Below are 26,246 nucleotides of genomic sequence, written 5' to 3' on the forward strand. Positions count from 1 at the left end.
TAAAAGCCCCATCTCTACCTTATTATGCTCCAGTTTACTGCGTGTACAGACATTTATCAAATGGGCCATCGGTAGCTGTAGAAATGCAGTAGTCTATCCAAGTTAAAATTCTTGCCTTGATTACTACAAATCCATGGAGCCCTTGGGTCCAAAGCTTCCACTGAAGCACAGCTATTTGCAAATAGATTTTTATAGCACATTAGTGCTGGAGGAGAGTCCAAAGAAAATAGTCCTTTTCAATATTAGAACCAGCTGTGACTTTCTTGTGCTGATGACTCATTCATTTTTTTTTATAGGGTGGGAGAACTAGGCAAAAGACACACAGAGTCTTATTCACGACGTTGTTTGTTTTGCAAAGGGTATCCTAGCCACAAGCCAACTTGATCATACCAATACGCAACTCATGTTTATTTAAAACCTTTTTTCTTTTAACAGTTCCAATTATAAAAACAGAACCCACAGATGACTATGAGCCTGCTCAAACCTGTGGACCAATGAACCAAGGCTTAAGCCCTCTCTCTAAACCGTACTACAATCAGCAGATCATGATGCCCCCTGATCCCGGTTCGTGCCTCGTGGCCGGCTTCGCCTCCTGTCAGCAGAGAAACGCCGTGATGTCACCTTCTCCCAACGCAAGCCCCAAGCTGCACGACCTTTCATCCTCTCCTTACAAGTGCATCCCCAACCCGGGCCACGGTCACCTCGGACTTCAGCAGCCCACTGGAGGTGTCCCCACCATACAGGAAGTGCCAAGGTCTATAGTTGTGCACCCAAGCCCCCCCGAGCAATCATCTCACGTCATGCTGCAGCCGCAGGTGAGTCAACATCTGAGCAGTAGCTGTCCCCTTGGTTATCAACAAACACTCTATCCCAACAGTCCCTCTTCTCCAGTTCCATCTGTTACCCAAGAGCCAACCTATTTGCAGTCCTGCAGTCCAACTCACTCATCCATAATGGGTCAACAGCAGCAGCAACTGCCGAAGGTTCACAGAAATGAGTCTCCAACAACCCAACCACTGTCATTGCCAGAGTTGCATGAGGAAAGTAATCATAATTTGGCCCCTATTCCTGTAACGATCAAGCGAGAACCTGAGGAATTGGACCAGATGTACCTGGATGATGGTAAGTCTTCCACAGCACAGGTTTGCATTCACCGTGTTGCTCTATCAGTGAGTTCCCTTAAGCCTCCCTTCTTTTGAATCCTGGTGGAAAAAAAAGTTCCGTTAATAGCCTGGTGGAAAGGTACGGACTTTGCTTGGATTGTCTTTATACAGGAAAGGGCCCTTTCATTTCATTTGCAGTAATGAAACCCCATTATCTAAGCATTAAATGTTGTTAGTTAGCATAGAGCTCTAGATGCATGACCAATAGCTGTGTTGTAATAATCTTAACTGTATGTTCTTGGCTTATGCCCATGCCAGTGACCTGTGGAGCTGCAGTGAAAACATATTTAACATTGTCCCATCTGACATCCCATTGAAACATCTGATGTGCAAATCTGTTCACTGAAACTAAATGTTAAACTGCTCTACTTCAGATAAGAAGGCCCAAATTAAAAATGGAGGCGTATCTTTCAGCGTCACTTTTCAGTCTGTTTGCATCTGATGTTTAGGACTACCTTTTTTCCCCATTTTTATTGTGGCCTTGCTGCTGCTTTTCTTTTATTTTTTTTTTCTTTTTCTGGTTTTGTAAGATTCTGTATGTATATATATTTTACATGCAGCAGTGAAAAGCTGAAATGCTTTGATAAACCTGTAAGACCCTAGTTCCCAAATATTTATTAGTTGAATGTAATAAAAGGGAAAATATGGAATTTAGTATGTGACCTTACTGAACTGAGATTTAGCATTTGCTGCTAAGTATCCCAGTAGTATTCTGGACCCTTACCTTAATGCAGAATGGGAATTCCTTTCCAATAGCCACGAAATTTTATGTAACATACCATACTCATTGAAATGCCACTTAAACGGCTTCATTGAAACTAATTGGTGCCAAGGAACATCTGAATGTTATTGTCCTTTAGGGAGAATTTCAGGACAATTCATTGCACTGTTGTTTTTTTTTTTAAAAGGACATTTTGCCATTCTATTTTAAACATCGTGCTAATCACTGAATTAGGATTCAAAATTAATGTTCTGGAGCCTGAGTAGCAGCTCTTTGCTTTTCAACTCTAGAAAAATTATTTTTCTTCACAGAAGTTGTTACTGGTTACATGATAGAGATTTCTAGGGAACTTTTCCTCATTAGGAGATAAGGTCACTAGTTTTGCACAACACATCTTTTTGACAAGATTTTCTTCACACAGTGTGCATTTTTATCACTTACCTATGCTGCGAGGAGCTTGATTTCAACAAGCTAAATGAGAAATGTACACAAACAAAAAAAAAGCCATGCCTTGCCAGAATTTTGGGTTTGAGAAAAAACAGAATTTATCTATGTAAGGAGGAGTATTTAGATAAATCTAAACCTAGTGTGTAGCTGTCTTTTGAAGAAAAGCACAAGAAAGGGGCAGCCTTCCTGTCTTACCTCTCAAAAATCTAGCAACCTCTTCTCAGACAGAACCATGAAAGCTGCCTTTTGCTAGTCCCTGCTGGAGACATGGGATGAAGGGTGCATGAAGCTCCTCAGCCATGTCTGTTTTAAGTTTCTTGTGGAGGAACAGAGGAACTTTCTTACCATGTAGTCTGAGAGAGGGGTTTTAGTATTTTCAGCAATGCTCATTCTCTCTGACAAAGTACAAATGGTTTTGCCTTTAACCTCATCTCTGTTCCATCACTCTTCTCTGGACACACATGCACGCCAGTCCTCTAACAGATGATCAGAACTAATTGTAGAAGAATTGCCATGTACATCTGCACTGATACCTGAGGTTGACTTTGGAGATCTCTTCAGCTAGCCAAATCCAGATATACTTCCCTTTGGCATCCAGCAGGCTTTCGAAATCCTTCTGTGGCTAACCACAACAACTACAGACCAAGAAAGATGGAACAGTCCTGATAACAGTATATAATAGGAAGAAGCCCAAGCCTTTGTAGTTCAGTGAATTAAGTACCACCAGTTCCCTCTAAGGGAGTCAATCAGAAATGGCTAAAATGATATTTAGGTTTGTCTTAGGGATCACACTGATGGAACTCAACCCACATGAGCTGCCTTTTCCTATCTAAACCTTATCTCACTGCCTGAAGAAAAGGTCATCCACTCTACGTATATCTGAAGGGGACTACTACCCTCTTTATATTGTCTCAGTATCTGAACGAGGGGCTAAAGGCAGGAAGTGTTTCCTGTAGGATTTGTGCTGGCCAAGACACCCTGTTCAAACCATGCAGAGCTCTGGCGTGCCTCAGACATGCAGCACAGGAGCATGAAGCTGTGAGTCAGGCTGGAAGCCTGTTTAGGTATATGCTGTATGCATTTCATGAAGGCAGCGTTTTCACCACCACTGCAGACGTTGGTTTCACATGACATTTAATCTGATGGAACTGCAGGCTCCTATGGAAAGGGTGGCCTCAATCTGTCTTGCTCTGTCCCATGTTCTTGCTGCTTCCTTCAAGTCATATCAATTGATTATGGAGCAGCAGAGCAGGCTACTGGAAAATTAGCCTGCCCAAAATAGCAATATCTGCACAGTTGGGTCAGCTCATGGAACTACGTCCACTAGCTGGATCCAGCCCTTAAGAGAGGGGCAAGAAGCCTTGTGCTGTGGGTTGAGGGGTGCTGCCAGGTCACTCTGGGTGGCAGAAGCCCACCAATAGGCCAGAGCAAGTGGGAGTTGAAGCCACTTCTGATGTGATCTTTTCCTCCCCAGCAACTGTCTAAACACTCATCCTGTTTTGGTTAAAAATCCCTTTCACCTGTCAGCTCCAGAAGGGTGACGTCTGGGCTCCCTCTCACAGTCTCAAAGGGCAGTCTGGCCACTCTGGTGACTGCCTGGAAACCACCAGTGATTGCTTCTGGTGTCCCAGGGGGTGCTGCTCACTGAGATCAGCAGGGAAAAGGCCAAGCATGGATGCAGCAGCCCTGGTACTGTGCCTGGTACTGTTTCATTCACACCTCTGACCATGACAGTGAAACAAGTGAGTTTTGGCGAGTGGCTCGTACCAAATAGGAGCAACTCGTTTTTCCATGTACCTGACTTTTTTTTTAAAATAGCAGCTTTTTGAAGGTATCACCATTTTTAATTACTAGTATATTCACCTCTAAGTGTTTTCTTGTTGGAGGAGTGGGTGGAATATCTGTAGCACTTGTGAACAATATGAAAGCCAGAGACAGGTCAGTTGCACTTAACTGCTTCCCTCACCAGCTACTCTGAGTATAACACTTTTCCTCATCCCTGATTAATGAAATATTTTAATGACATTAAAAATTAAATTCTCAAAGCATCACTCACTTTAATAAGTATATCTGCACAGGATCTTGTAGCTATTTAATACCTCCACTTTTATCTAAAAGTATTTAAGAAATGTGAGGTATTGACATCTAACATACTTAGGGGATTGCCAGAAAAATGAAATATCCAATTGATTTTCCCAGATTATAACTGATAAAATTTTGGTTACTTGTTTACCACTTTAGGAAGGTATGATTTATGTATTTAATATGCATAGAGCGGTTTTGGAGTAGTATAAGCAGAAATCATTTGGTTTCAAAGTAATATTCATTCCTTTAGTTCTGGAATATGTCCAAATATAGACCATTTACACTGCAAAGTATGGATGGAAAAAAACAGTCAATTAATTTATATAAATAGAGATCCTTTATATGGCATTTTTCTGCTTTGGTGAAAGGTGGGTAGCTGAAGTAATATAAAGAGAGCACACGAAGAGAATTCCATTTTGGCAAGTAAGTTCTGGTCTTGGCAATCTTATTTTAAATCAAAATCTACAGTAGCCACCTGGGCTACTCATTAAATGTGCTGTCCATTTCAGCATGTGAATATGTGATTCCACATATAGAACATATTTAAAACTCACGCCGTAAAGTGATACCTGATATATTATGGCTGTGCTCTTGATACTGAAAGGTATCTGGCTTGGATACCAGCACCCGTTTCAAATCATTTTGAGTTCAGCCTCTTAGCAAAGATTATGGCTGACTACCTTTGCTGCTTTCACAGGAAAATTTGATTAAAAGAGGTTGAAATCGTGACATATATGCCTGGTTTTGTCCTCTGCGAGAGTCCATTGTCCTTAGCAGAGGGGGAGGGTGTCCTGTCCTCTGCAGCAGGAGCTCTTTTAGATACCTGCAGGACACTGGGGCACCCTGGCAGGTGATGCTGGGACTGACGGTGTCTCCGTGTGCGTGTGCCACTCCTGCCCTAGGCAGTGAAGGTTAAGTAAGTGATGTTTGCCTTTCAGATCTACCCTGGGAGGAGTGTGGGGTGCTAGGTGCTGGAGCTCATGGAAAGTCATTAGGGAGACAGGCTTGAGGGACCTCTTTAGTACAGTCCATGCTGTAATTTCTTCTAAGAAAATACATGTTATTTAGGTATTTATGTGTCTGCTATACAGCCCTTTGAGACGTGAAGTGGAATTAGTATTGTCGAAAGAGATGGATAGTTTGGGGAAGCTACAAGCTGATGAGAATTCTTCCTGGTCCCTTGAACCAGATGTGAAAATCTGTCCTTTGATATCATTATATTTTGATTGTGCTTGTCTCTGCAATTATCTAACTAGTACTTGGGTGAAAAGCTATGCTAGTCTGCTCTTGAACTAATCCTCCTTCTTTTGTGCTGACTAGGGCAGCTCAGGCAATTTTTCAGAATTTTAACTGCTTTTCTTAGTGGTAGAAGAAACCTGAAGCCAGAGGCAGGAGAGTGGAAATTCACACAGCTTTCCGGATGTCCAGGCAGCTGGGAACTGGCCAGGCTCACAACAGGAGATGCTGTAGGTGACTTGAAATCACCTTCCTCATCCCCATTTCCCTTTCCTGGACCTAGTGTAGCCTGTGTGAAACACAGAACTGAGCTCCAAGTCTTTCATTTCACCAGGATGGATGATGCCAAGAAATATTTTTCAGGTTGTAACTGGCATTCCCACGAGCTATTAGATATTTTACTTGCAGCAGAATGACACTCATTTGTGAAATTATTTCCTGCCTTTAGAAACATCAAAGAATGTAGTTTTCATTACAAATGAAAATGAAGCTATTTTGAAAAAAGAAAGGGGGAAACACATTGATACCAGCAGGAAAAAATGTATTACTTATATTCTCAGCAGATTTCAAGGTGTATTGTACATTTGTTATATTAGTGCACAAAACTTTACAACAGCAGTTTGTAATTGAAAGTAAAGCAGCATCCTGAAGTATTCTTTAATCAAGGTACTTGATTACTCAGTGCTGGAGTACTGAAGGCCTATCTTCTAATCTCAACTTTTGAGATGCAGTGGCAGCCTTGTTGAAATCAGGAGCACTCTCTCATTGCTGGCCATGAGGCCAGGGTTCCACATGCTGTTGAAAAAAAATTTTTCCAGAATGTCCTGAGTCCTGTGTAGGAGCCAAAACTGAAATAGCAGCATCTGAAAGACAGATCTCCTGTCTGAAGTTTTGTATATTAATTCAGCCTCCTCCTCTCCACATGAATGCTTTCATGAAGGTCTCTGTCCTGATCAGATCTATAAATCTTTGCATAGTAAGATGAAAATACACAGGCCATAAACAAAGGTATCTGATGTTTGGATATGTGGCTAGCAGAAAGTATCAGACCCACATAATCATCTTTTCTAAAACAAGAAGGCTTTTGTTCTTGCGATTGTCTTTGCACAGCTGTGAGTTTTATAGCACCATGCCAATGAATGCACTCATTGCGACTTGTATTTTACTCTGAAAAGGTAAATTGGGAGTATTAAGCCCCCAATAACTATGTAAAAGTGGCAAAACCACAGGTAGAGTGTTACTGAAAGCTGCAGTCCTGCCAGCCATTTCATTTTGAACGTGGCTCTTTTAAATATAACTTTTGCAGTAAAAGCTGTAACTCCTGGATGTAATATGAGCTATTGCTAATGTCATTCCCATGAATTGCTTACAGTGTTGAGCCGTTAGATGTCTGACAAGTCCATATATCTCCTATACAGTATATATGAAAGTTTTTTGTGTCTAAACCATATGTTCTTTTTTTACTCCTCTATATTCTGGAAATGCACGTGGTTTGGTGATATAGTTTATTTGAACAGGAACCATAGCAGACAGAATTATTCTTTTGCTGAAATGTATCCTTTTTCATGCATCTCAGCTTCATGATTAAAGTGATTGGCTCTTAAGGCGTTAAGTTTAGTCTGCCTCTGCCACAATTATGCCTTTGAAAACTCCTGAGTTCACCCAGTGATTTCCAGTAGTCCAAATGTCATTAGAACAACATGCAGGTAGTCTATAAAGTCCAGTAACACTGTCTACACCTTTGGCTTGGGTGAGCTTTTCCCTTCCTCCCTCTTGGCCAAGCCTCGCAGCTCTGGGAGAAAACAAATAGCTTTCCTCATGGAAAGTTTTACTTAACCTGGCGTGGTGCCTGAGCCTAGACCCTCCTCGTCTCTAATGATGATTGAAAGTGTACATGCTACTGTGATAAAACACGCTGAGTCGTTAACATTTGGGGCTTGGGCTGTAGGCGATGAGTAAGGGAGGGCTGAAGTAATGCGTTCGAGTCAGACCTTCGTTGGACTTGCACGTCTGGGTTGGAGGGGGATCCTGTTACACGAAACCACACACCCACGGGAATGCATTTTGCTGTTTCTAGCAAGTTTGATGAATTGGGTCTCCCAGGAGGCCCTCCAGAAGAAAGCCCCCAGAAGCACAGATGACCAGACTAGGTGTCTTTCCCGGTTTTCTGCAGCCCCAGGTGTGCAGTTGCCCACAGAGCAGACCTGCCTACCTCTTAGCTGTGGTATGCTGTGAAATGTAGTAGGGAGCTTTGCTTTCTTTCAGTGCTAGCACTTACATTTCCAGGGAGGTCCTTGAGCCTCAGGCTTTCAAGAAAGTGTCCAGTGCCTTCAGAGAAGTCCTTAGCGGCTCCAGCCCCATTCAGTGATGCCAGACACTGGTGGAGGGAGCCGGAGGCTGACCAAGGGACGGGAAAGCTGCAGAAAGCAGTGTTGGAAAAGCAGCCTTTGGTTGATGTGCATCTGCACATGCACCTTCACGTTAACACTTGGAGTTATTAAGGGTTTGTCTGCAGCTGCGTTGCTCCCCCTCTTTCCAGTTGAGAGCAGCTTGGAAGAAGTCACTTCTCACTCCCATGCCCGATTCATTCTTCCATTTCTGTATCAATGACTGTTGGCGTTGCCATTTCAAATGGTAAAAGTTTTGTTGGTTATTTTCTGTAAGCTTTCCCTGGCAGTCAGGAGAGAAGAAGTTGCTGTATCTGAGCCTTGGTAACATTTACATCTGCTTTTAAGCCTGGAGAAGTGCCAAGGAAAATACATGGCTTGCAGAAGCACAAGCTTCGTGAGAAAGCTTTGTTCCGATGCAAATTATTTTAGGAATATGTTGTTTGTTTGAATCCTTTCTGCTGAGCTGAGCATATTAGCTGCTCAGGTGTGGCCTCGTGCCTTGGCCTCCGTGCTCTCGTGTCCTGAGCCCCTTCTGTCAAAACATTTGTGGGGAAGCTGTGGTAGCAAGCCCCTTTCCTCGAGGGAGCAGAACACGGCACAGGCCCCCGCAGCGCCTCCGCGGAGCTGGGCTGGCTCAGCCCAGCAAACACATCCGTGTCAGAGGGAGCAGCCTCCCTGACTTCACGAACAGCGCTCTTGGAGAGGCACTGGCAAGCTGCTGGATCCCCAGGCTGTGGAGGGCCTGCCTCTGCTCCCACTTAAGTCAATAACACCGTTCCCTTTGGGTTCGCTGGGAACAGGACCAAGCGCGTGGCTGGTAGTTAAAGCACACATAATGGTTGCATTCATGGAAGCCCCGTCCCTGATAGACAGGCAGAGAGGGAGTTTTTCCGAGCAGATTTCTGCACGGCACCACTCATTGTTTCATCTGTGTCTGCCGGACAGCTGGGGGCTGGGGCAGGGGCCTGATAGTGGCTTGACCATCGCTGCAGAGAGCAGGCTGCTTGATAACCTGGCTCCGGGTCCTTCCTCCTCTCTGAGGAGCTGATGCTGATTGCAACCAAAGGGGGCACAGGCTTCCACAACAGGCTTATCACCAGGCTGGGAGGAAGCTTATGAAAAAAAGCAGACCCTCAAAATGTTCCCCTCCTCCTCTCTCACTGAGGAAGTCTGCAAAGCCTGGGCATTGAAAATACCTGGGAACAATCGGTGAGTAAGAAATACGGTAGGAAAACTGCAGTCCTATTCCTCGCTGGCCAGCCTGGCTGGGTTTGGCAGCAAACCAGGGAGCTGGACCAACCCTCTATCTCCTTTACAGGCTTCACTTTTAGGTCTTCTACATTTTGCCCACCGTGAAACCTGTTGTAAGACAAGTAGCAGAAAGCTGAGTGAGACGGTGCTGCTAGTGTGTCAAAACTCTCAAACCATATTGCTCCCGAACACATAAATTGCAGTATGAGCACTGGAACAGTCCTGAAAAAGCAATGCTACAGGTTATCCAAATCCATAATTAGTGAGTTAATTCTTTGATCCTTATGTAGTTATAGCTCATTATCTAAGCATCATGTAAACACAAGAATGTTCCTCACTTGCCTTTCTTTGCACAACTAAAACATGATTTCTCTACTTAATTTTGACGCTTCTGCTGCCATACTGCCGCAGAGAATGCAGAAGACAAGATTTTATTCTTCATGTCTGTACTGTCCAGATTACTTTTGATGTTAGATTTCTGTTGGAGCTAGGGCTGAAGATCTGTTTCATTTCATAACTCTTGTGATACCTTTGGGGTTGCAGAATAGGTATTGCTGTAGATATTATGAATCCATCTTGATATCCTGGGAGCAGCAGTCAGTTCCCTTTCTGGTGCTTCAGGGAAACTATGTGCCACCTCATAAGCAAAGTCTTCTGCAGATTACTTAAGAAGTAGAAAAAATGCTATTTTGGGTCACAAGAGAAGCCTCCAAAAATAACTAACTGAAGAATATTTATTTTGACCTTTATTTCTATCCTGCATATGCAAATCCATATACAGATAAAGTGTCTGAAATTATCTATACGGCCTTGTGTTCTAATTCTTTTACATCTTTGTAGTTGTAGTGGGTAAGAGTGATCTCTTGTACTCATGACTGACTTCTGAAAATCCTGCAGGTGCCTGTTGAGTAAAACCTTTTAGAAACCCATCCTTTGGAGGTTCTGTTGTGCACAGTCAGTTCCTGAGCCATTGCAGCTCCATACTGCTGCTCACCTCGGAGGTGTGATTGTCACTAGTGCTGGCATCTGAACTTTTGCTATCCAGTTACTCTTTTGGAAAGCTGAAGTGACTGGCAATCTCTTTGCTGTTAGCTGACATGCTTTTTTCCTCTGTGATCACTGTGTTCCACCAAGCTCCAAGCTGCACTTGTACTCAGCTATTGGCTTGAGGCCTTTCACCTCTGACCATCTGCACGAGGCATTAACAACTTCTCCAGGCATCTTCTGCCTCTGGTAATGTCTTTGGGTCAGTAGTACGGGAAAGTTCAAATGTTCTTCACAATCTAACATGACTTTGTATGAACTTGCCATATGAAAAGAGAAACTGTTTCTGTTTGGTTTTTTTTTTCAATTGTACTCTTTGTTTTCTTTGTCCTGAGGAACTTCCCTGACTCATTAACTGTTCACCACTGCACGACACACCGTGGTCCCAGCAGCCAAAGGCTAGAGCTTCCTGAAGCTGCTAGAGTTGATACCATGCAAATTCCGGTTTTGCAGAGTGTTGTAACGAGTCCAAGTTTTGCCAAGTTGTACCTCAGCCAGACACTACACAAGATCTCTCTGGAAGGGCCACCAAAAATGGAGATGGCTGTTCTATTCCAGACCCTGAACTCCTAGGTAACTTTGAAAGAGTTCTCAGACATTTTTTCCTGGGTTTTTTGTTCCCCCCAGAGAGTATGTTAGGATGAGGAAAGACCTCATTACAAAAGAAAAAGAAGCAATGCTGATTTTAGGGCAGAAAGTGCCATCAGCCACAGAGAGAAGACTCTGCTTTTTGCATCAGCAGACAAACCCGGGGACAGTGGCTGCTTCAGAAATCTTTCCAGGAATTCTTCCACTGTTTCTGGAAACCTGTGCTGGACCTTTACAGGCCAGAAAAGCACGCTACCATCTATTTAAACTACAGACTCATAGTTGGATGAGCTGTCACCACTTGGTAGGAACCTGCAAACCTCCATTGTTACCAGACAAACTGCTGATTTCTGCCCTATTCAGCACATAGTCAGAATTGTAGACACAAAGGTGACTGTGGCCTTTGGGGTTAGAGGGTTCAGACTTACCTTTTTGCAATCTGATATCCCAGATATTTCATACCATTTCAATGGTAAAGTCTTAAAGAGGAACCAGCAATGCTGAAGTCAAGGAAAGGTTTGCCAGAAGGACATGCTAATGTGAAAGCAGCTCCTTGGTGCTATTTTAGTAGCTAACTCACAATTCCAGAGATAGCTGCAGCCCTCAGCTTAATTGGTGTGAGCTTGCTGGCACAGGCAGGTCTGTGTTGCAAGACTCCAAGACCCCCAGCCAAAGCTGGGGCTGCAAAGGATTCAGCACACTGGAAGGGATGGGGGAGTGGGTCCCTTTGTGACAAGTACAGGCATGTGTGTATATACATCTACTCCATTTGGGAAACTTAGTAAGGAAAATAAAATAGCAGCTGTCTCATGAAGCTGTAGCACCATCAGCAAGCATTTTAAAGTTTCAGACTTCGAGTATGAAACTACCTGATAGCGTAATTAGAGTGAAAGAAGGCCTGAGAAAAAGAGAAATGAGAGGAGGGTTAATTATAACATCCTCATTTAAAAAAAAAGCATAGATGAATTCTGGAAGTAGAGGAGAAAGGATGAGTGTGGGTGTGAGAGAGAGGAGTTTGTCTAAAAGTGAAATGGTACAAATGAGTAGCAAGAGCCCAGGATTTGACTGCCATGGAAAAGTGTGTCTAAAGAATACCTCACTTTGCCCCAAGATAATTTAGGTATAGAGAAAAATGAGAGAAGATGATGAAATGAACATTGTGCTCCTTAAACTTATCTAGATCCCAGGAGAGAGGGTAGAGGAGCCTTTCTGTCTGTGTTGGTCTGCATTGAGGTGGCTGCATTGCCTGCAAGGGGAAAGGTTTGGTGGGCAGCTGCCCTAGGGCAGGACCTTCAAATAACCCCATGGCTTATTTCCATGTTCTATAGACAGGCTTTCCAAGGGGCAAGGAAAAGGCTTCGGAGCTGCCACTGGGTGGAGAAAGCTCCCACAGGGAGACCAAAAAATCCTTAGAAATATGCTAAAAATGAAGGGGGTGGGAAGTAGTCTTTGAATAAATATAGTCCCATCACCTGAACTTAGTGAGAAATTTTCATATCGGTTTTAAGACTTAGAGTGTAACAAGGCATTCAGTAAAAATGAGAAAAATAAGAATATATGATCCATTTATTTTTCCCCAGTTGGAAACTACCCAGAAAAAATAGTGCTAGAAGGAGTAGAAGTGAACAGACCTTGACAAGGCAGTTGAGGATTTGTGAAAGCTCACTTTCAGGATGTACAGCTGAAGAATAGGACAGGAAATCCCCTTACTTTGCAACTTTCGAAAGATGGCATTCAGGTTACATTTAGGATGTCATCCAAATGCCATGAAATTTTTTTCCATCAACTTTGATGGGTGTTCTAAAACAGGATGTGTTTAATCAGGGAAAATAATAACAGACTCTCAAGTAAATTAACAGAAGATTCACAACAGATTATGAATCACTATATTAAAGAATCAGTTAGAGTCAGCTATTTACATAAAGGCAAAGTAGTAGCAAAAGAAATTTTGAACTAGAAAAAATCGGAACATCTGCTGAAATTTCCAAAGCTGTATTTAATAATATCTTAGGAAAAGCACCTGGACTGAATGGTGTCTCATCACAAATTTGTAAGTGTTTCCAGACCAAAATCACTTGGATACTTCTGAAAAAAAAAAAAATCATCTGCTGAAGTAAAAGAGAAAACTCCTCTGTAATCCCTTCCCTTCCACTGAGTTTTAACTGAATCTTGTGGGATGGGGAACATCACCATCTTAAACCAGAGCACTTTCTGCTGCCTCCATGAACTACTTTGCTGGAACCAAGGCCTGCCCTTGCATAGCAGTACCATTAGCTAACTGTAGGGTAGGCTTTATTATTTTAAGGAATATTTTGGATTCAAGCACTCAGCACAGAAGAGTGTTTGAAAAGTGAGCAGACTTCGACAGAGATGCCAGATTTCCTGCCAAGAAATCTACAAATGGATGGGCCTTTTCTTTGTTAGGTGAATATTCAGGGCAAAAAAAAAAAATCTGCTTTTGAAATTTGCAGCAAACCTACTGTCATTTATTTTAGTGAGGAAGGGGGTAAGATGCAGGGCTGTCTACATCTCGTGGTGTGAGCTGTGACCCTAAAAACTTCTGGTCAGCCAGCCAGAGGTCAGCCAGATGCATACCTGATGTTTCAGGGCTATTTTTATGGTTTCTCTGATAGTAAAATTTAAATTTCTGCAGCAACCAACATAATATCTCTGCTGTCAGTTAAGAGCCTGCTTCAGGGAGGAGCTGGCAGATGCATGTGACACCAGATGAGGCTGTATCATGCTTTCTGTCGTGCATGATCCCCTGAGGGATGTGGCCACCACCTCCCTGTGCCTATTTTTGGAAAAATATCTGTGTTCAGAAATTTGTCTGAAGACAGATTTACATCTCATATGAAAAACTTTCATTGGGGGGAAGCAGCACTGAAGGGGGAAAACCCCACATCTTGTGACACTAAAATGATTGTAAGAATTCTTCACTGAGTTGTGTAGGTGGGAATATTTCTCATAATATGGAAAAGACATCTAGATTTTACATTGCTGCAAAATTAAAATCTTATGAATGGGAGAACTAACCATTGGGTATTTTTGATAGAGGCAACTGGAGTAACTCAGCATAGATTCATCTAATTGTAGTGCAGCTGCACTGATTTCTACCTGTTCAGACCCAAAACCAGTTTATTTAAGAATGAATGTACTAGCTGAAGGGACAATTCTTCTAGCTACATCCTTACTTGAGATTACCTTGCTTTTAAGTACTAGCAGACATTTCTGTGTATCTTTCTCTTTTCCTTTGCAAACTTTTATTTCTGATATGTATCTGTGTCTCACATGCCAATGGAAATCAGGAAAGGAAATTAATTTGTATGAATGGACTTCATAAACTCCATGATTTACCAGTAATGAAATCCGGGTTTGCAGAATGAGAAATAATAGGGCTTTTCCAAAATATCTTAATCCTTGGCTATGATTAGTGGCATAAAATGAACCATTCTTTCCTACGTGTCTAAAGTCCAAGTTGTGCTCCATGTGATGTTCTTTCCAGTCTCATGTCAGTAAATAATTGCCATGCTGCTCTTTAGACTGTCTCACTGTCTCTGACCTTCACTATCCTCGCTTTTCTTGAACAAAATTTAGGAATTTTTGCAGATTGATGTCCTACTGTGATCTGATCTAGTCTAGTGTGAAAGGAAAGCTTGTTAATCCTACTCCCAAATTCCTTACCCAGTTTACTATAAATGTACTGCTCTCTAAGCATACGTAATGCAGCACAGCCATAACAGTGCTTAAAACAGGATTAGGCAATGCCTCATATTTTCTAACTACTTCTACTTCTACAGGAACACAAATTCACTCTCTTTGTATTGTCAAGAGTAACTTCTAAAAAATGGCTTAGCTAGTTTCAGTTTCATGATTTTTTGCCAGAATATTGTCTAGTCTGTCTTAACTTGGTCAGTTTGTTTAATTACCTGAATATGAACCAGATATTTTTTTGTTCATATCTTAAGGAGCCTCTTTTGAGGATGGGAAAAACCAAGTACCTTAACATGATCTTGTTTTAACAACTGAAATTTGGCAGCTGTGCTGTGTACTCAAGTGAAGCAAAGATTTTTAGTTCTAGAGAATTGGTTTAAAATCTAGAAAAGAAAAACTACATGCTGCTACTAAAACCCTGTGCATGGTTTTCCACTATTCCCTAGAAAGTGGGTAGGGCTCTAGGATCACACATGCATATGCACTAAAACCAACACACCGAAGTAAACACAGAAATGTGCTTGTCCTGTTTGAGTGGTGGAAATCAGAAGTAAGTCTGCTGACCTCAGGGAAGTCTTGAGTGCTTCAAAATTCAGGGAAAATAAGAGAACACATCTACCTGCCTCTTTTGTTTATCATCATTAAAACATTTCAAATGATCTTTGGGGAATAATGAACAAAATAGAATGTTTACAATACAGTGACTGGTATTTTTTTCCTGCCAAGACATCACACCAGTACATTGCATATTTGTAGACTACCTTCGCAGATGTCTGTCTGTGTTTAATAAGAACTTGATGCAAAGCTCATTGAAGCAAAAAGGAATTCTTCAATTGTCTCCTATGCTCTTTGGATCAGGCTCCAATTCCCAATCATGATAACCTTCACTTAATAATCTTTTAAAAACTTCTGTGTTGAAAATAAATAATGCATGAAAATCTCTAATATTGGGTGAAAATTTCAGGACCCAAAACTTGATGCAGACACAAGTTATAGCTCCCAGAGCAACTGTAGAATTACATTGTATGTTAAGTTTAATGGCACATACAATAACCTGAAATGCTGCCTGTATTTCACTGACTGGCAGTGCTTCAAGCACTCTCACTTTGGTTCTTTGGGTGTGCTGATATTTAAAGAAATGTTTGTGTTGGTTGCAAGGGATCTCAGGGAGATCTCAGTGTATTCTCACACACTGAATGGTGCATAAGTATATTTTGTATGAGTGAGCCATGTCTGTTTCTGTCACCCTTTATGCCAGTAGGACAGAGACATTCTTCTCCTGGAGTAATTCTCATACAAATATATAAGGTCCTTTTTTGGAAATCTCTTGGTGGCTGTACTCATTCATGTGGTCTGTAATGAGACAATAACAACACTGCACCATGTGTTCTCCATGGAAAACAATGTAATTTCAACCATTTTCCATTTTCTCTGATGTTTTCCTCTAAAGAGAGGACCTTCTGTATGTGTACAAAGATTTCTGTTGCAGCTCTCCATAGATAGCCATGCCAAACAGAAAGCATGAAAGCTTCTAAGGCAGGACATTCATCCTGATTTATCTGGCCCTCAGAGACATTAGCTAATCGAGGCATGATATTCCATACAATAGGACAAGTGCTGTAAAGCTACCTCTGTTATCCCAGCAAACATGGAGACTTATCATTCCCACGGCCATTTTACAGGATTTACTTGCCTCTGACAACAGCATCCACAGCCTATGGTATCAGCTCCAGCAATTAATCTGATGTTGGCTCTCTGTGTTATCGTCTCCCTAATAAGTCTTTTTTTCTTCTTTTTTTTCTTTCGTTCCCACCCCATTTGTGAGAATTTCTCCCCTGGAGCTCTTCTCTATCAGGCCCCTGCAGCTGCTGTTATTTTAGATATGGCAGGAAGTAGGTATCGGAAAACAGCAAGAGCTCACAGCACTCAGAAAAATCTAGAAATTCCTCTGATTTACCCCAGGCTCTGGCTCCAATCAAAGCTGGTTGAAAAAAGAAAATGAAAAGCAAGAGGGGGGAAGCTGGCGGAGAGAAAGGCCCAAGCAGACAACTGCGTCTGGGCTGCGCGTGTTAGGAAGGAGAGTTTCAGCCATCACCTCCTGCAGGGTACCGGGGGGATGCTCCACATGGCCATGCGGGAAGGGAAATGCTTGGCTGGGAGCAGCATTCCGTGGCAGAGCTGGGGCTGCCACCCTCTCCAAGAGCCAAGAAAACCCCTTCTTGCTTCCCCAGGGACACGTGTTTCTCATCCCTTTTTCATGTTCTCCCCCTTGCATGTCCGGTGTGTGCCTGAAGCAGATCAGCTTCCCTGGCCCTCCGGCGGCTCCCGTAAATGCTTTTAGCAGCACTTACCAAGGGGCACCAGCCAAAGACACTGGTGGAAAGTCACTGGAGCAGGAAACTTACATCACTACTATTATTATTGGTATTAGTATTATGATTATTATTATTACAACCTCTTTTATTATAATTTTACAGCTCGAAGAGGATACTTCTTAATCTGCTCAGCAAAGACATTTTTAGTCACTCTGAGTACCTTTTAAATCAGGCTGACTTTGGAGATGACTTCTGAGAGGAAAAAAAACTATAAAGAAAAACACCTCGAAATCATTCATTCGGCAAGCAGTTTAGGGAAGAAGACACCACCACTACCATACACAAAATGCATGCAGAAAAATTACTACTTTTAGGACTGGTTTTAATAAATAAATTGTCCCCTTTGACACAGCAGATAAGGAGGAAGATGTCCACCCACAGACATCTCACACTATTAGCAATCTAGTTAACATCTGTGAATGTTTTAGGGAAAGAAATTACACTTTGAGACATTTCTTTTTTAATTACAGGCTCCAGATGAGATTTGTTAGAGCAGGGAAATGTATCCCATAGCGACTGATGTCAATAGCAAGCAGTCCCTAAAGCCAGCCAGGATTGGGAAAGCCATGCTGTTTGCTGCTCTTGGCACTGCTCCCTGCTTTCACAATGTCAAAGTTAGAACCGCCTTTATATGCACTTTCCTTTTTTTTTTCCACAGTAGCTGTTGCCAGCAAGCTGTAAACTACCGTATATCACTCAGATTTAAGAACCTAAACTTTAAAACAAATTAAACTCTTGTTGACATTGTAGTAAAAATCAGAATCGAACTGAACAGCTCAGTAAAACTGCACTTCAATTATTTTATGGATTTAAGATTGTTTTCTAGGATTCCCAGACTCCCAATACAGCAAAGTTATTTCCTCTTGGCAGATGTCTGGAAAAAAAACTTCATTGAATGGATAAAATCATGTGGCAGACACCAGGTTGAAGCCTAAAGGGAGGAAATGGTGTCTCCCCAGCACCTGTAAATATTTGCTCTGTGTCTTGACCAGGAGAGCCTTTCGTCCATGCTTTGAAAAAAAATTTTCAAGGTTTTTATTTTGTGAGTTTTTAAGGAAATAGAATTTTCATCTGTCAAAACCCAGTTTCAAAGTAGGTGTTTATGTGGGTTTGAACGAGAATGGCAAACACAGACCTGACCCACCCTTTAGAACCACATCCGAGCGCAGGTAAATGCATGCAGCACACCAGTGGTCTAAGTCCCTGGCCTCTGCTTATCTTTCATTTTCCTACTTAGCAGTTAGTGTTGGGTATTCTTTTTATAATTCTCTCTTCTTTTTTTCCTGTTCTGTAAAATGGAAACAAAGGTTTCCATCTGATTAATTGCCAGGTTTCCATTCTTTTTAATGTTTCCTCTCAAAACAGTTCGGAATGAAAGTATTTCAGAAATGTGTGTAGACGGAAGCTACTGGAGATAATAATTTGTTTCATGGAACTATGTTTCACCAAAGGTGTGGTGCACCAGAAGGGCTGTTGTGTGGAGCAAACAACAATCAATTTGTGCAGCCTTTCATCAAAACCTTTGTTGCACTTTTTTCTTTTATCTCACCGGTGGAATGTCCTTGATGTTCCCCAGCCTCCAGACTAAAAAGCGCTTGGTTCACAGGGTCTTCAGCAAGAGCTGACTCTTGCTGGGTTGCTCTTGTTGCAAGGATGCTTCTGAAGAGAGAGCCTGATGTTGCACATCTGCATGCCCACAGCTAGGTCCTGTGGTCTGCATGTCCTGGCTCAGGGAGCAGGGACATGTCTGCCTCTTCAAGCAATGTGTAGTCGCATGGATTTTCCAAAGCTGCTGTGTTAGCCTCCATGCGTTTACCTCTGCTCTGAATTAGCTGATTTGACCTGACTGAATCTCACGAAAGCAGCCAGTTTTCTTCATTGAAGCATTATTAAATTTTTAAAGCTCCTCTTGAATTACTGTTTGAGTTCTTCCACTCATTTTGTTGCCTGGAGCACCTCTCAAAAGCGCAGGCCAACTCCTGCTGGAGTTTGGATGTGCTGTGAGATCGCAGCCTGGGCCATGGAAGCACCCTGTCATTTCTCAGCTATTGAGAAGCAAGGGTTTTGAAGTCCAGCTACCCAAAAAAAAAAGCAGAAAAGAAGCCTGTTGCACATTGCGAGTGGCTGTTTGGAAAGTGTAATGCAACCATTTTGAATAAAATTTCTGGTCCTTAAGTGTGTTTGAGAGATGAGTGTTGTACACCTGCTCTCAAGTGCCTTTTTCCTAGTTCTCTAGTGCTGGCTGCAGGTTTACAGTGCTTTGTTCTTGGGGCAGAATAAATTTCCTCTCTAGTGGGGGGCACTGAGCATCAGCAGGGTTCTTGTGTCAAGCACTGAGCTGCAAGGGGGAAGGTTTTGTCTTCCCTGGGAGCCCAGCTGTGATTCTTGCTGAATTCTTGCAACTGCATGTGGTGATTTTACTGTTGACATTGCTCTGTCAGTTCAGCCAGAGCTTGAGCCATTCTGCAGCTAGGCACAGCATGTGGGAGAGGAGAAAGGAGGAAAAGACATTTTGTCATGTTTGCAGCTCTGTCACACTGGGACCACGTACAAATAAGAGTATTCTTCCAGCTGCTATAATCTGAGATACTTGCTGTAGGTGGTTTTAGCATCCAAGGAGTACTGGAATCCAGGAACAGTCTGGGTGCAGTTTTCACAGCCATGTCTCCACACTGGGGACGGCATCCACTAACGCCCTGGGGTTTCCACATCATGGCCCAAGCTGCACTGGTATGTCTCCAGTGTGAATCCGCTTAAATCAGCCTTTGGATCAAAGCTTCCCAGCCAAACTGGATGGGGGTTTCATTATGAAAAGGTCTGTCCCTAGTTAAGGTGGTACAAAGCCAATGTACAAAGGACATGCACTCCTCTTTGAGCTGCAGTGTTCTCCAGCAACAGATGCGGCCGTGGTTGAAATGAAATCCTGTGGCATTACTAACAGCTCACATTATGGTGGTGAGCAGGTCATCATGCCAAAAGCAAATTCATTGCGTGACATCTTTTTATTGCATCCATTTCTTTGCCATCTCTTCGCAGCCACCAGTTCAGATTGTCAGAACCAGCCCGGGTTCTTGCCCACTGCTGAAGATTAGCAGCTGTGTTCCATTGCCTAAGGATTTCCCCCAGCTAGCATGACCTTTCCCAGCCTAGTCCCCAGCAGGCTCATAGGTGGGTTTCTCTTCCCTTATCAAGCACATAAAAACTGTATTAGCCCCACCCAGCCTTTCTCTTCCATTCAGCAGCATGTGGCCACTCACTGAGTCACTTCATGGTCATCATTTTATCTGACTGAGCAAAACCCCTGTGGATTAGGGGTTACCAAACAAGGCTCAGCCTTCACACGGGCAAGGCACAGCTGTGTCCCCACAGTGGCCACCCGCTGTGCCATAGGTAACCTGCACCCTCCTGCTGTCCCTGCCTAGGCGCCCTCTTTGCTGGGTGATGTGAATAATGGCACTGATCTTTTCTGTTTGGCATGCACTTCTCTGATGAAAAGGGCTATAAAGGAAAGAGGTGGTGGTGATGGTGATGATAATAGGGCAAGCTGGGTCCCTTAAAAAAAAAAAAAAAAAAAAAAAAAAACCAAAGAAAAGACAACCAAACACTCGGGAATCTCAGGATCTCAGGAAAAGATCATATAGACCGTGTTTGAACTTATCTCAGGAAGCTTCCATTCGTGAGACCATGTTACTCCTGCTCAAGTTCAAGTTCAGATTTTGAGGCTGGTTGAGTGGAAGAAGAGTGAAGTCTCTTGGCTGTTCTCTATCCATGGAAAGAAAAGGGCACTTAGCAAATACTGCTGTGTGACCTAAGATGCTTCTTTCTTGCCTCCATTCATTGTTTCTTTGCTTTACTTGATATGCCCAGCTGCACACAAGCTGGTTTTTTATGAACAGCAGTGCAAGGTGGCTCATTTTGGAGGATTCCAGAGGATCACTACGGGCCACACTATTATTGCAAAAAGTCAATTAAAGAGCATACATGCACATCCCATTGATTTGATTTAGAACTAATGAAAGCTTCAGTAATGTGCAATTACAAGAAACTTAATGACCCCTTTATATTGAATGCAACTTCTGTGGCACCTAATATGCTTTGATGAATTGCTCATTATGTGCAATGTTAGAAAAGCTTCTAAAAAGATTAATAATTGTATAATCGATAGAGAAATTCAGTTTTATTTTACTTTTTTTAAACTCTGAAATCAGTAAGCCATAGAGAATATGGATCCTTTCTCACTCCCTTTTTTCCTCCTGTACCCCCAGATTTTTTTTTTCTCTAAAGCTAATCTGTCACTTTTCCAGCATGCTGTGAAAAGCCCTTTCTTGTGTTATGTAGAAAGGTCTGGCCTGATGGGCATGTGAGATCTGAAGGGTTGGTGTCAGCTGTCCACAGACAAGCTGGATGCCTGCACATGGGACGCTCCTTTGGCAGGGCATGAAGTCTCCAAGTCGCAGCTTTCAGCATCAGGCTCAGATGTGGCACGGTGACACGGTCCAGTCCCACTCCCCCTCTCCCGTTCACAGCTGGTGAACCTTAGAACCCGCCAGCCCTTGGGGCCATCAGGTGGGCTTTAACTTTGCTTTTCTAACCATAGGATACTTTGAGAGCCTCATGTCACAAGTGTTATCTATTCTTCAGTTGACAGCTAGTTGTGAGGTACAGCAAACCTTGGGAGATGGGATCAGGAAAATGAGAGCAAAAAGACAAAAGAAGGAAGTTTCATTTCGGTGACATTCGGGATTTAACAATGCCAGAGACGTCTAGAGGCTAGAAAAACAGGCAAATGCAGAATTGCTTAAAATTTGTTTCAATTTTGAATGTAGTCTTGTCATGCTTCAGGGCACGAATCATGAGTTCTGAATGCCAGGATCTGACAGTCCTGTTTCACTGTTGGGCACTAGATTGAAAAGGAGAACTATTCACCAAGATCAATTTGCATTACATTTGCTCGTGACAGGGGCAAATCCCTGTTGTCTATGGCAAAGGGGTGCCTGGTCTTCATTACTCCTTCCAGACTGGTACCCACAAAGCTTCCAGCAGCGCTGACCTCAGGTTTTGGCTGCCTTAGGTAACATTTGTGTAGTTTATCTGTCGCGTGGAAATTTTGCGTAAAACGTAAAATATGTCTGTTTTGTTTCCCTTACAGATGCTCTTAGGAACGTAAACACATCATTTTGGTTAAAATGTGGTTTATTTGTTCATTGCCCAGCCTTACCCTCACACGTGTGCGTGTGTGTGTGTCAGATGAAGCTTGCATCATACCGGGGCAGATCCTGCAGCCTCTGCACAGCCCAAATCCCCAACTCCCCAGGCAAGGTTGGCATCAGTGAGGGCTACCTGAAATTCCTCTTGAGTCTCTGATTCTTTGGTAAAAAGGGCAAATCAGATTGAGTGCAGCCATCCTCAGACTAAGAGTAAAAACAAGCTGAAGTTTAGACTCCAGTGTTTTGGAAATCACTGCAGCTCTGCTGATCCTTAAGCTAATTTCCAGCAGCCAGGGAATTCATCCCTAAGTGTTTGCAGAGCAAGAGACGCAGGGTGTTTCCAGGGCTGCATATGGGAGAGATGAAAAAATTGAAACCCAGAAATTTTGGTGCGATAGGATGGGACTCATTTAGTCTGGGCACCTATTCAAGAGCCCCAGATAAATTGCTGCTGCACAGTGCTGTCATCACACTACAAGGAACCTTTCCCATTAGCCCTCCGCAGCGCAGCCGCCCCGTGAGACTTGGAGCTGTTAAACTAAACAAGGCAGGGGGAAGAGCAGGTAGGAAATGGCTCCGTGGTAATGGCTGTCATGCACAACAATGCCTTCCATCCTGCCAAGCTGACGCTCTTCTGGGTGGATCATGTTTTATTCAAACCTGCCACTTGTTGTCACTCACTTGCTCCACTGTCCTATTCTCTGTCTCCAAAAATAGCATGCCCTGTGGTAGTGGCTTATTATGATTAAACAGATAAAAATAAGTTTAAGGTTTAAACACATCCAGGACACCTGAGGTAATACAAGATCTGACTTCTTTGTGGAACGTGTGAAGTTATATTTTCCACTGCTTCACAAGACTTGTTTTGTTTGGTTTTTAATTCAGTAAGGTTTCATGTGATCTATAGTTTTGGATTACAGTCTGGCACCTCAGGAATTTATATCACTGTTTTCTGATGTTTTGCCTCACTCTCAGAACAATGCTTACTAACTTTGAAAAACGACTTTCTGTAAGAAAAAACAATTTTTTTCTGTGATTTGAGTAACAATTCTATGTTGTTTGTTGCAGCTTTCATATGTCAAAAAGTCGTGATGCTTATTAATAGTGAGGAAGTAGGTACCCTGATAAAAACTGTAGAATTTTAGTCATGGGATGGTTTATACTAGGAGCTTAATTTTTTTAGTCATTGTATATGCATCTATATTTAGCCATTTTTCTCCTAAAATAAAATCTCTACATGGAGATAAGAAAAAAAACTTTCCTCCTCTATTTGGCTTCCTCTGCATTCATTTGCAACTTTGAATTCCTCTTCAGCGATTCTAATATGTGGCATTTCATCTAAAAGAAGGGCGTACAAGAGCATAGAAGCCTGATGGAGCAAGATATGGCATCACTGCTGGTGGAAAAAATCCGAGGGCAATAATTATAGGCAGCAAAGCGAACGTCATTCAAAGCATTACTACAGGTAGCGTGGTGTCAGCGTCAAACTCGTAGTCACTCCAGAGCTATGTGTCCCCAGCTCTCTTCCTGTGCTGAATAGTGACAGCAGAAATTCCGAGCACTTGTGGTACATCCACGCTGTGTAATGAGCTGTGTGGAGAGATCCCTGACCTGAGTGCCACTGTAATTGTACCCATGTAAGGCTTGACCTGAGCTAGTGAGTTCTGCCAGGAGGCAAAAACAATGAGCCAAACCAAGGCAGTTTTGCTTTCAGGACTGCTGCTTGTTTCTGGAGGTGGCTCAGACCTTCCACAGACCTTCTGGAGGCTGTGAGCAGAAGCTGTGCAGTCTGACCAGTGTCAAACACCATCCAAATAAGGTCTCCAGTCACGGCATCGTACTGCTTGGGCAGCTACACCCATCAGAAAGATGAAGCGTTATTGTCCGGACATGGCAGAACCAGTGTGATTTACCACAGGTTTTCCACACACGCAGCTTGAAAGGTGCAGCTGCTATTACTTGTGTTTTCCACGCCAGGTGAACCAGTCAGAGCAGGCTGCGTTTGTTCATTTTCATCAAGAGAGCATTTATGGCATCTCAGCCTCTTGTCTTCGGTTCTGCTCCCTGTTAGAGGCAGTGGTCCCCAGCAGACACTGGTGGACATGAAGTAATGAACAAAGGTTGGCTAGCCAGCTGTGGATAGAAACTTCATGTGACCCTGCATGCCTGGATGTCTTGGGACATGCCATGTGGCACTTTCTATTGATGAGGAAACCAAAAACCATCCTGAAGGAGCTGAGTTGATGCCATTGCTATTTAAAGGGCAACAGGGGCATTTGAATCACAAGGTGTCAGCTCAGTGCAAAGCCTCTGAGTGTCCTTTTGCCTAAACTCTTACCACTTACTGTGTATTAAACTCTTACCACTCTCTGTGTATTTAAAAAGAGTGAAGAGCCAGAAAGCTCCCTTGTGGAAGAGTCCATCCTAAAGGGCCACAACACTAAATACAACCTTAGTCAGTCTCCTGCAAGCCTTTCTGGGCTCCTGCTGACATGGATTGTAGTCATGGGAACATTGGTCTTTTACTTCCACATGTGTGACAAGACAGCAACTTCACCTAGCCAGAAACTGGAGGTTTAATGTTACTGCTTGCCATATGAAAAGGAATGGGATATGTTTTCAAACTGATACCATTCACAAAACTGTAGACTCCGATTTTCATAATTGTGAGCTTGACCATGGCTCTCAGCTCCCTTCCCATTTTTTCAGATTCTTGGGGGATATTCACCTTTTGGAGTATGAAGTCTTCCAAACTCTCTTATTTGTATCCCCAAAAAGCTCCCCAGTTGGGGAAACCCTGTGCATGTGCCCTCTCCCAACTCCCTGCACCACTGACCTTGCAACTTCTTTGCTCTGAGCAGGATCAGTGTCTGAGCTGGAAGGCAGAACTTTGTCTCAGAAGAACAGGTATTTTATTAAAACAGAAGGCCACATTGTTATCCACAGTAGTAGTCTGCAAGGAAAGCCGAAATCTGCAGAAATTCAAAGTCTTGCCAGTTGATGGAATCCATGTACAGCCACCAAATGTTAAAAATACTACATTTCCTATGAAGTTCACATCTATATATGGAACCCACATTAGTACAGATATATCTGGTTGTCCTGTTCCGTGCAGGAACCCAAACTGGTGCATCGGTAAGACACTGATTTTGCTAATTAGTAAAGCAGAAATTTCCATTGCAAGGGCATTTCAAAGCAAAATTAAATATAAGAGGAAAAAAACTCCTTATTAAACTAAAATGTGGGGTAACAGCTCACCACATCCTGCTACTGTGGCATCTGCTGTTTAGCAAAGGAAAGGTTCCTCTTTCAGAAGCCTTGACAGGTAGAGAGGTCACGTGTTACCTGCATTTCTCAGCGTTATTATTTTTTGACTTTTCTGTCAGTGGAAAAGCTGAACATGACAATGGAAAATATCAGTTGAGAGAAGGCATTGTGGGGAACTGTAGGTGTTAGCTATGAAAGCGACAGTGGCCTCCCCCCCAAAGCCAGCAGAAAAACAGTGAAAAAAAATCTGATGACAAAGGCACTGTAAATCATAGTACTCAGCTGTTTGGTCTGATAGGGATCAACCTGGTGCTTTAAGGGAAGTGCTGTGCTGCTCTAGGCATTGAAGGTTAAACATCTCGCATGCTACCCCAGATCTGCTGCTAAGCTGTATGTAGGGCCCGCAACAAGCTGGGTAATCTCATCTCTCCTGGTTATAAAACAGCTCTTTGTTAGTACTCAGGTTATGTTGTTTTAAAAATTAGTGTAAAGCCATTGGAACCTTTCTTTGAAGAATGTTGTGCTTACTCAAAACCCAGCTACTCCTGGAATGGTACTGCAGACATGAATGGATGTGTATCCAAAAATCTGGGGAATCAAAGACCGGCGTTTGCTTTAGGAATGAAACTCAAACCTGGGCCAAAATACTGCTTGCACTGAATATTGCTGTTCTGTGGAGCATGCACAATCCTCCTCTAAGAGTAGCAGGTTTGTAAGTCAAAACCGGAGCATTCAAGACTGCAACCAGCTGATTCTCC

General features: G+C 42.8%; 1 protein-coding gene across 5 annotated transcripts in view; it reads left to right on the forward strand.

The window, feature by feature from the left end:
- The window catches only part of NFATC1 (nuclear factor of activated T cells 1), a 110,582-nt gene that overhangs the window by 77,601 nt on the left and 6,735 nt on the right, over nucleotides 1-26,246 (forward strand). For 2 of the 5 annotated variants that reach the window (XM_084217592.1, XM_084217593.1), the window contains exon 9: nucleotides 436-1,122. The exons of 2 other annotated variants lie outside the window; for them this stretch is intronic. In XM_084217592.1, the coding sequence (XP_084073718.1) occupies nucleotides 436-1,122 (687 nt within the window). The remainder of the gene's footprint in view (nucleotides 1-435; nucleotides 1,123-26,246) is intronic. One more of the 5 variants, XM_084217594.1, reaches the window with a different exon arrangement.

Source organism: Fringilla coelebs, assembly GCF_963513975.1.
Source record: "Fringilla coelebs genome assembly, chromosome: 1".
In the NCBI taxonomy this organism is placed as follows: Eukaryota; Metazoa; Chordata; class Aves; order Passeriformes; family Fringillidae; genus Fringilla; species Fringilla coelebs.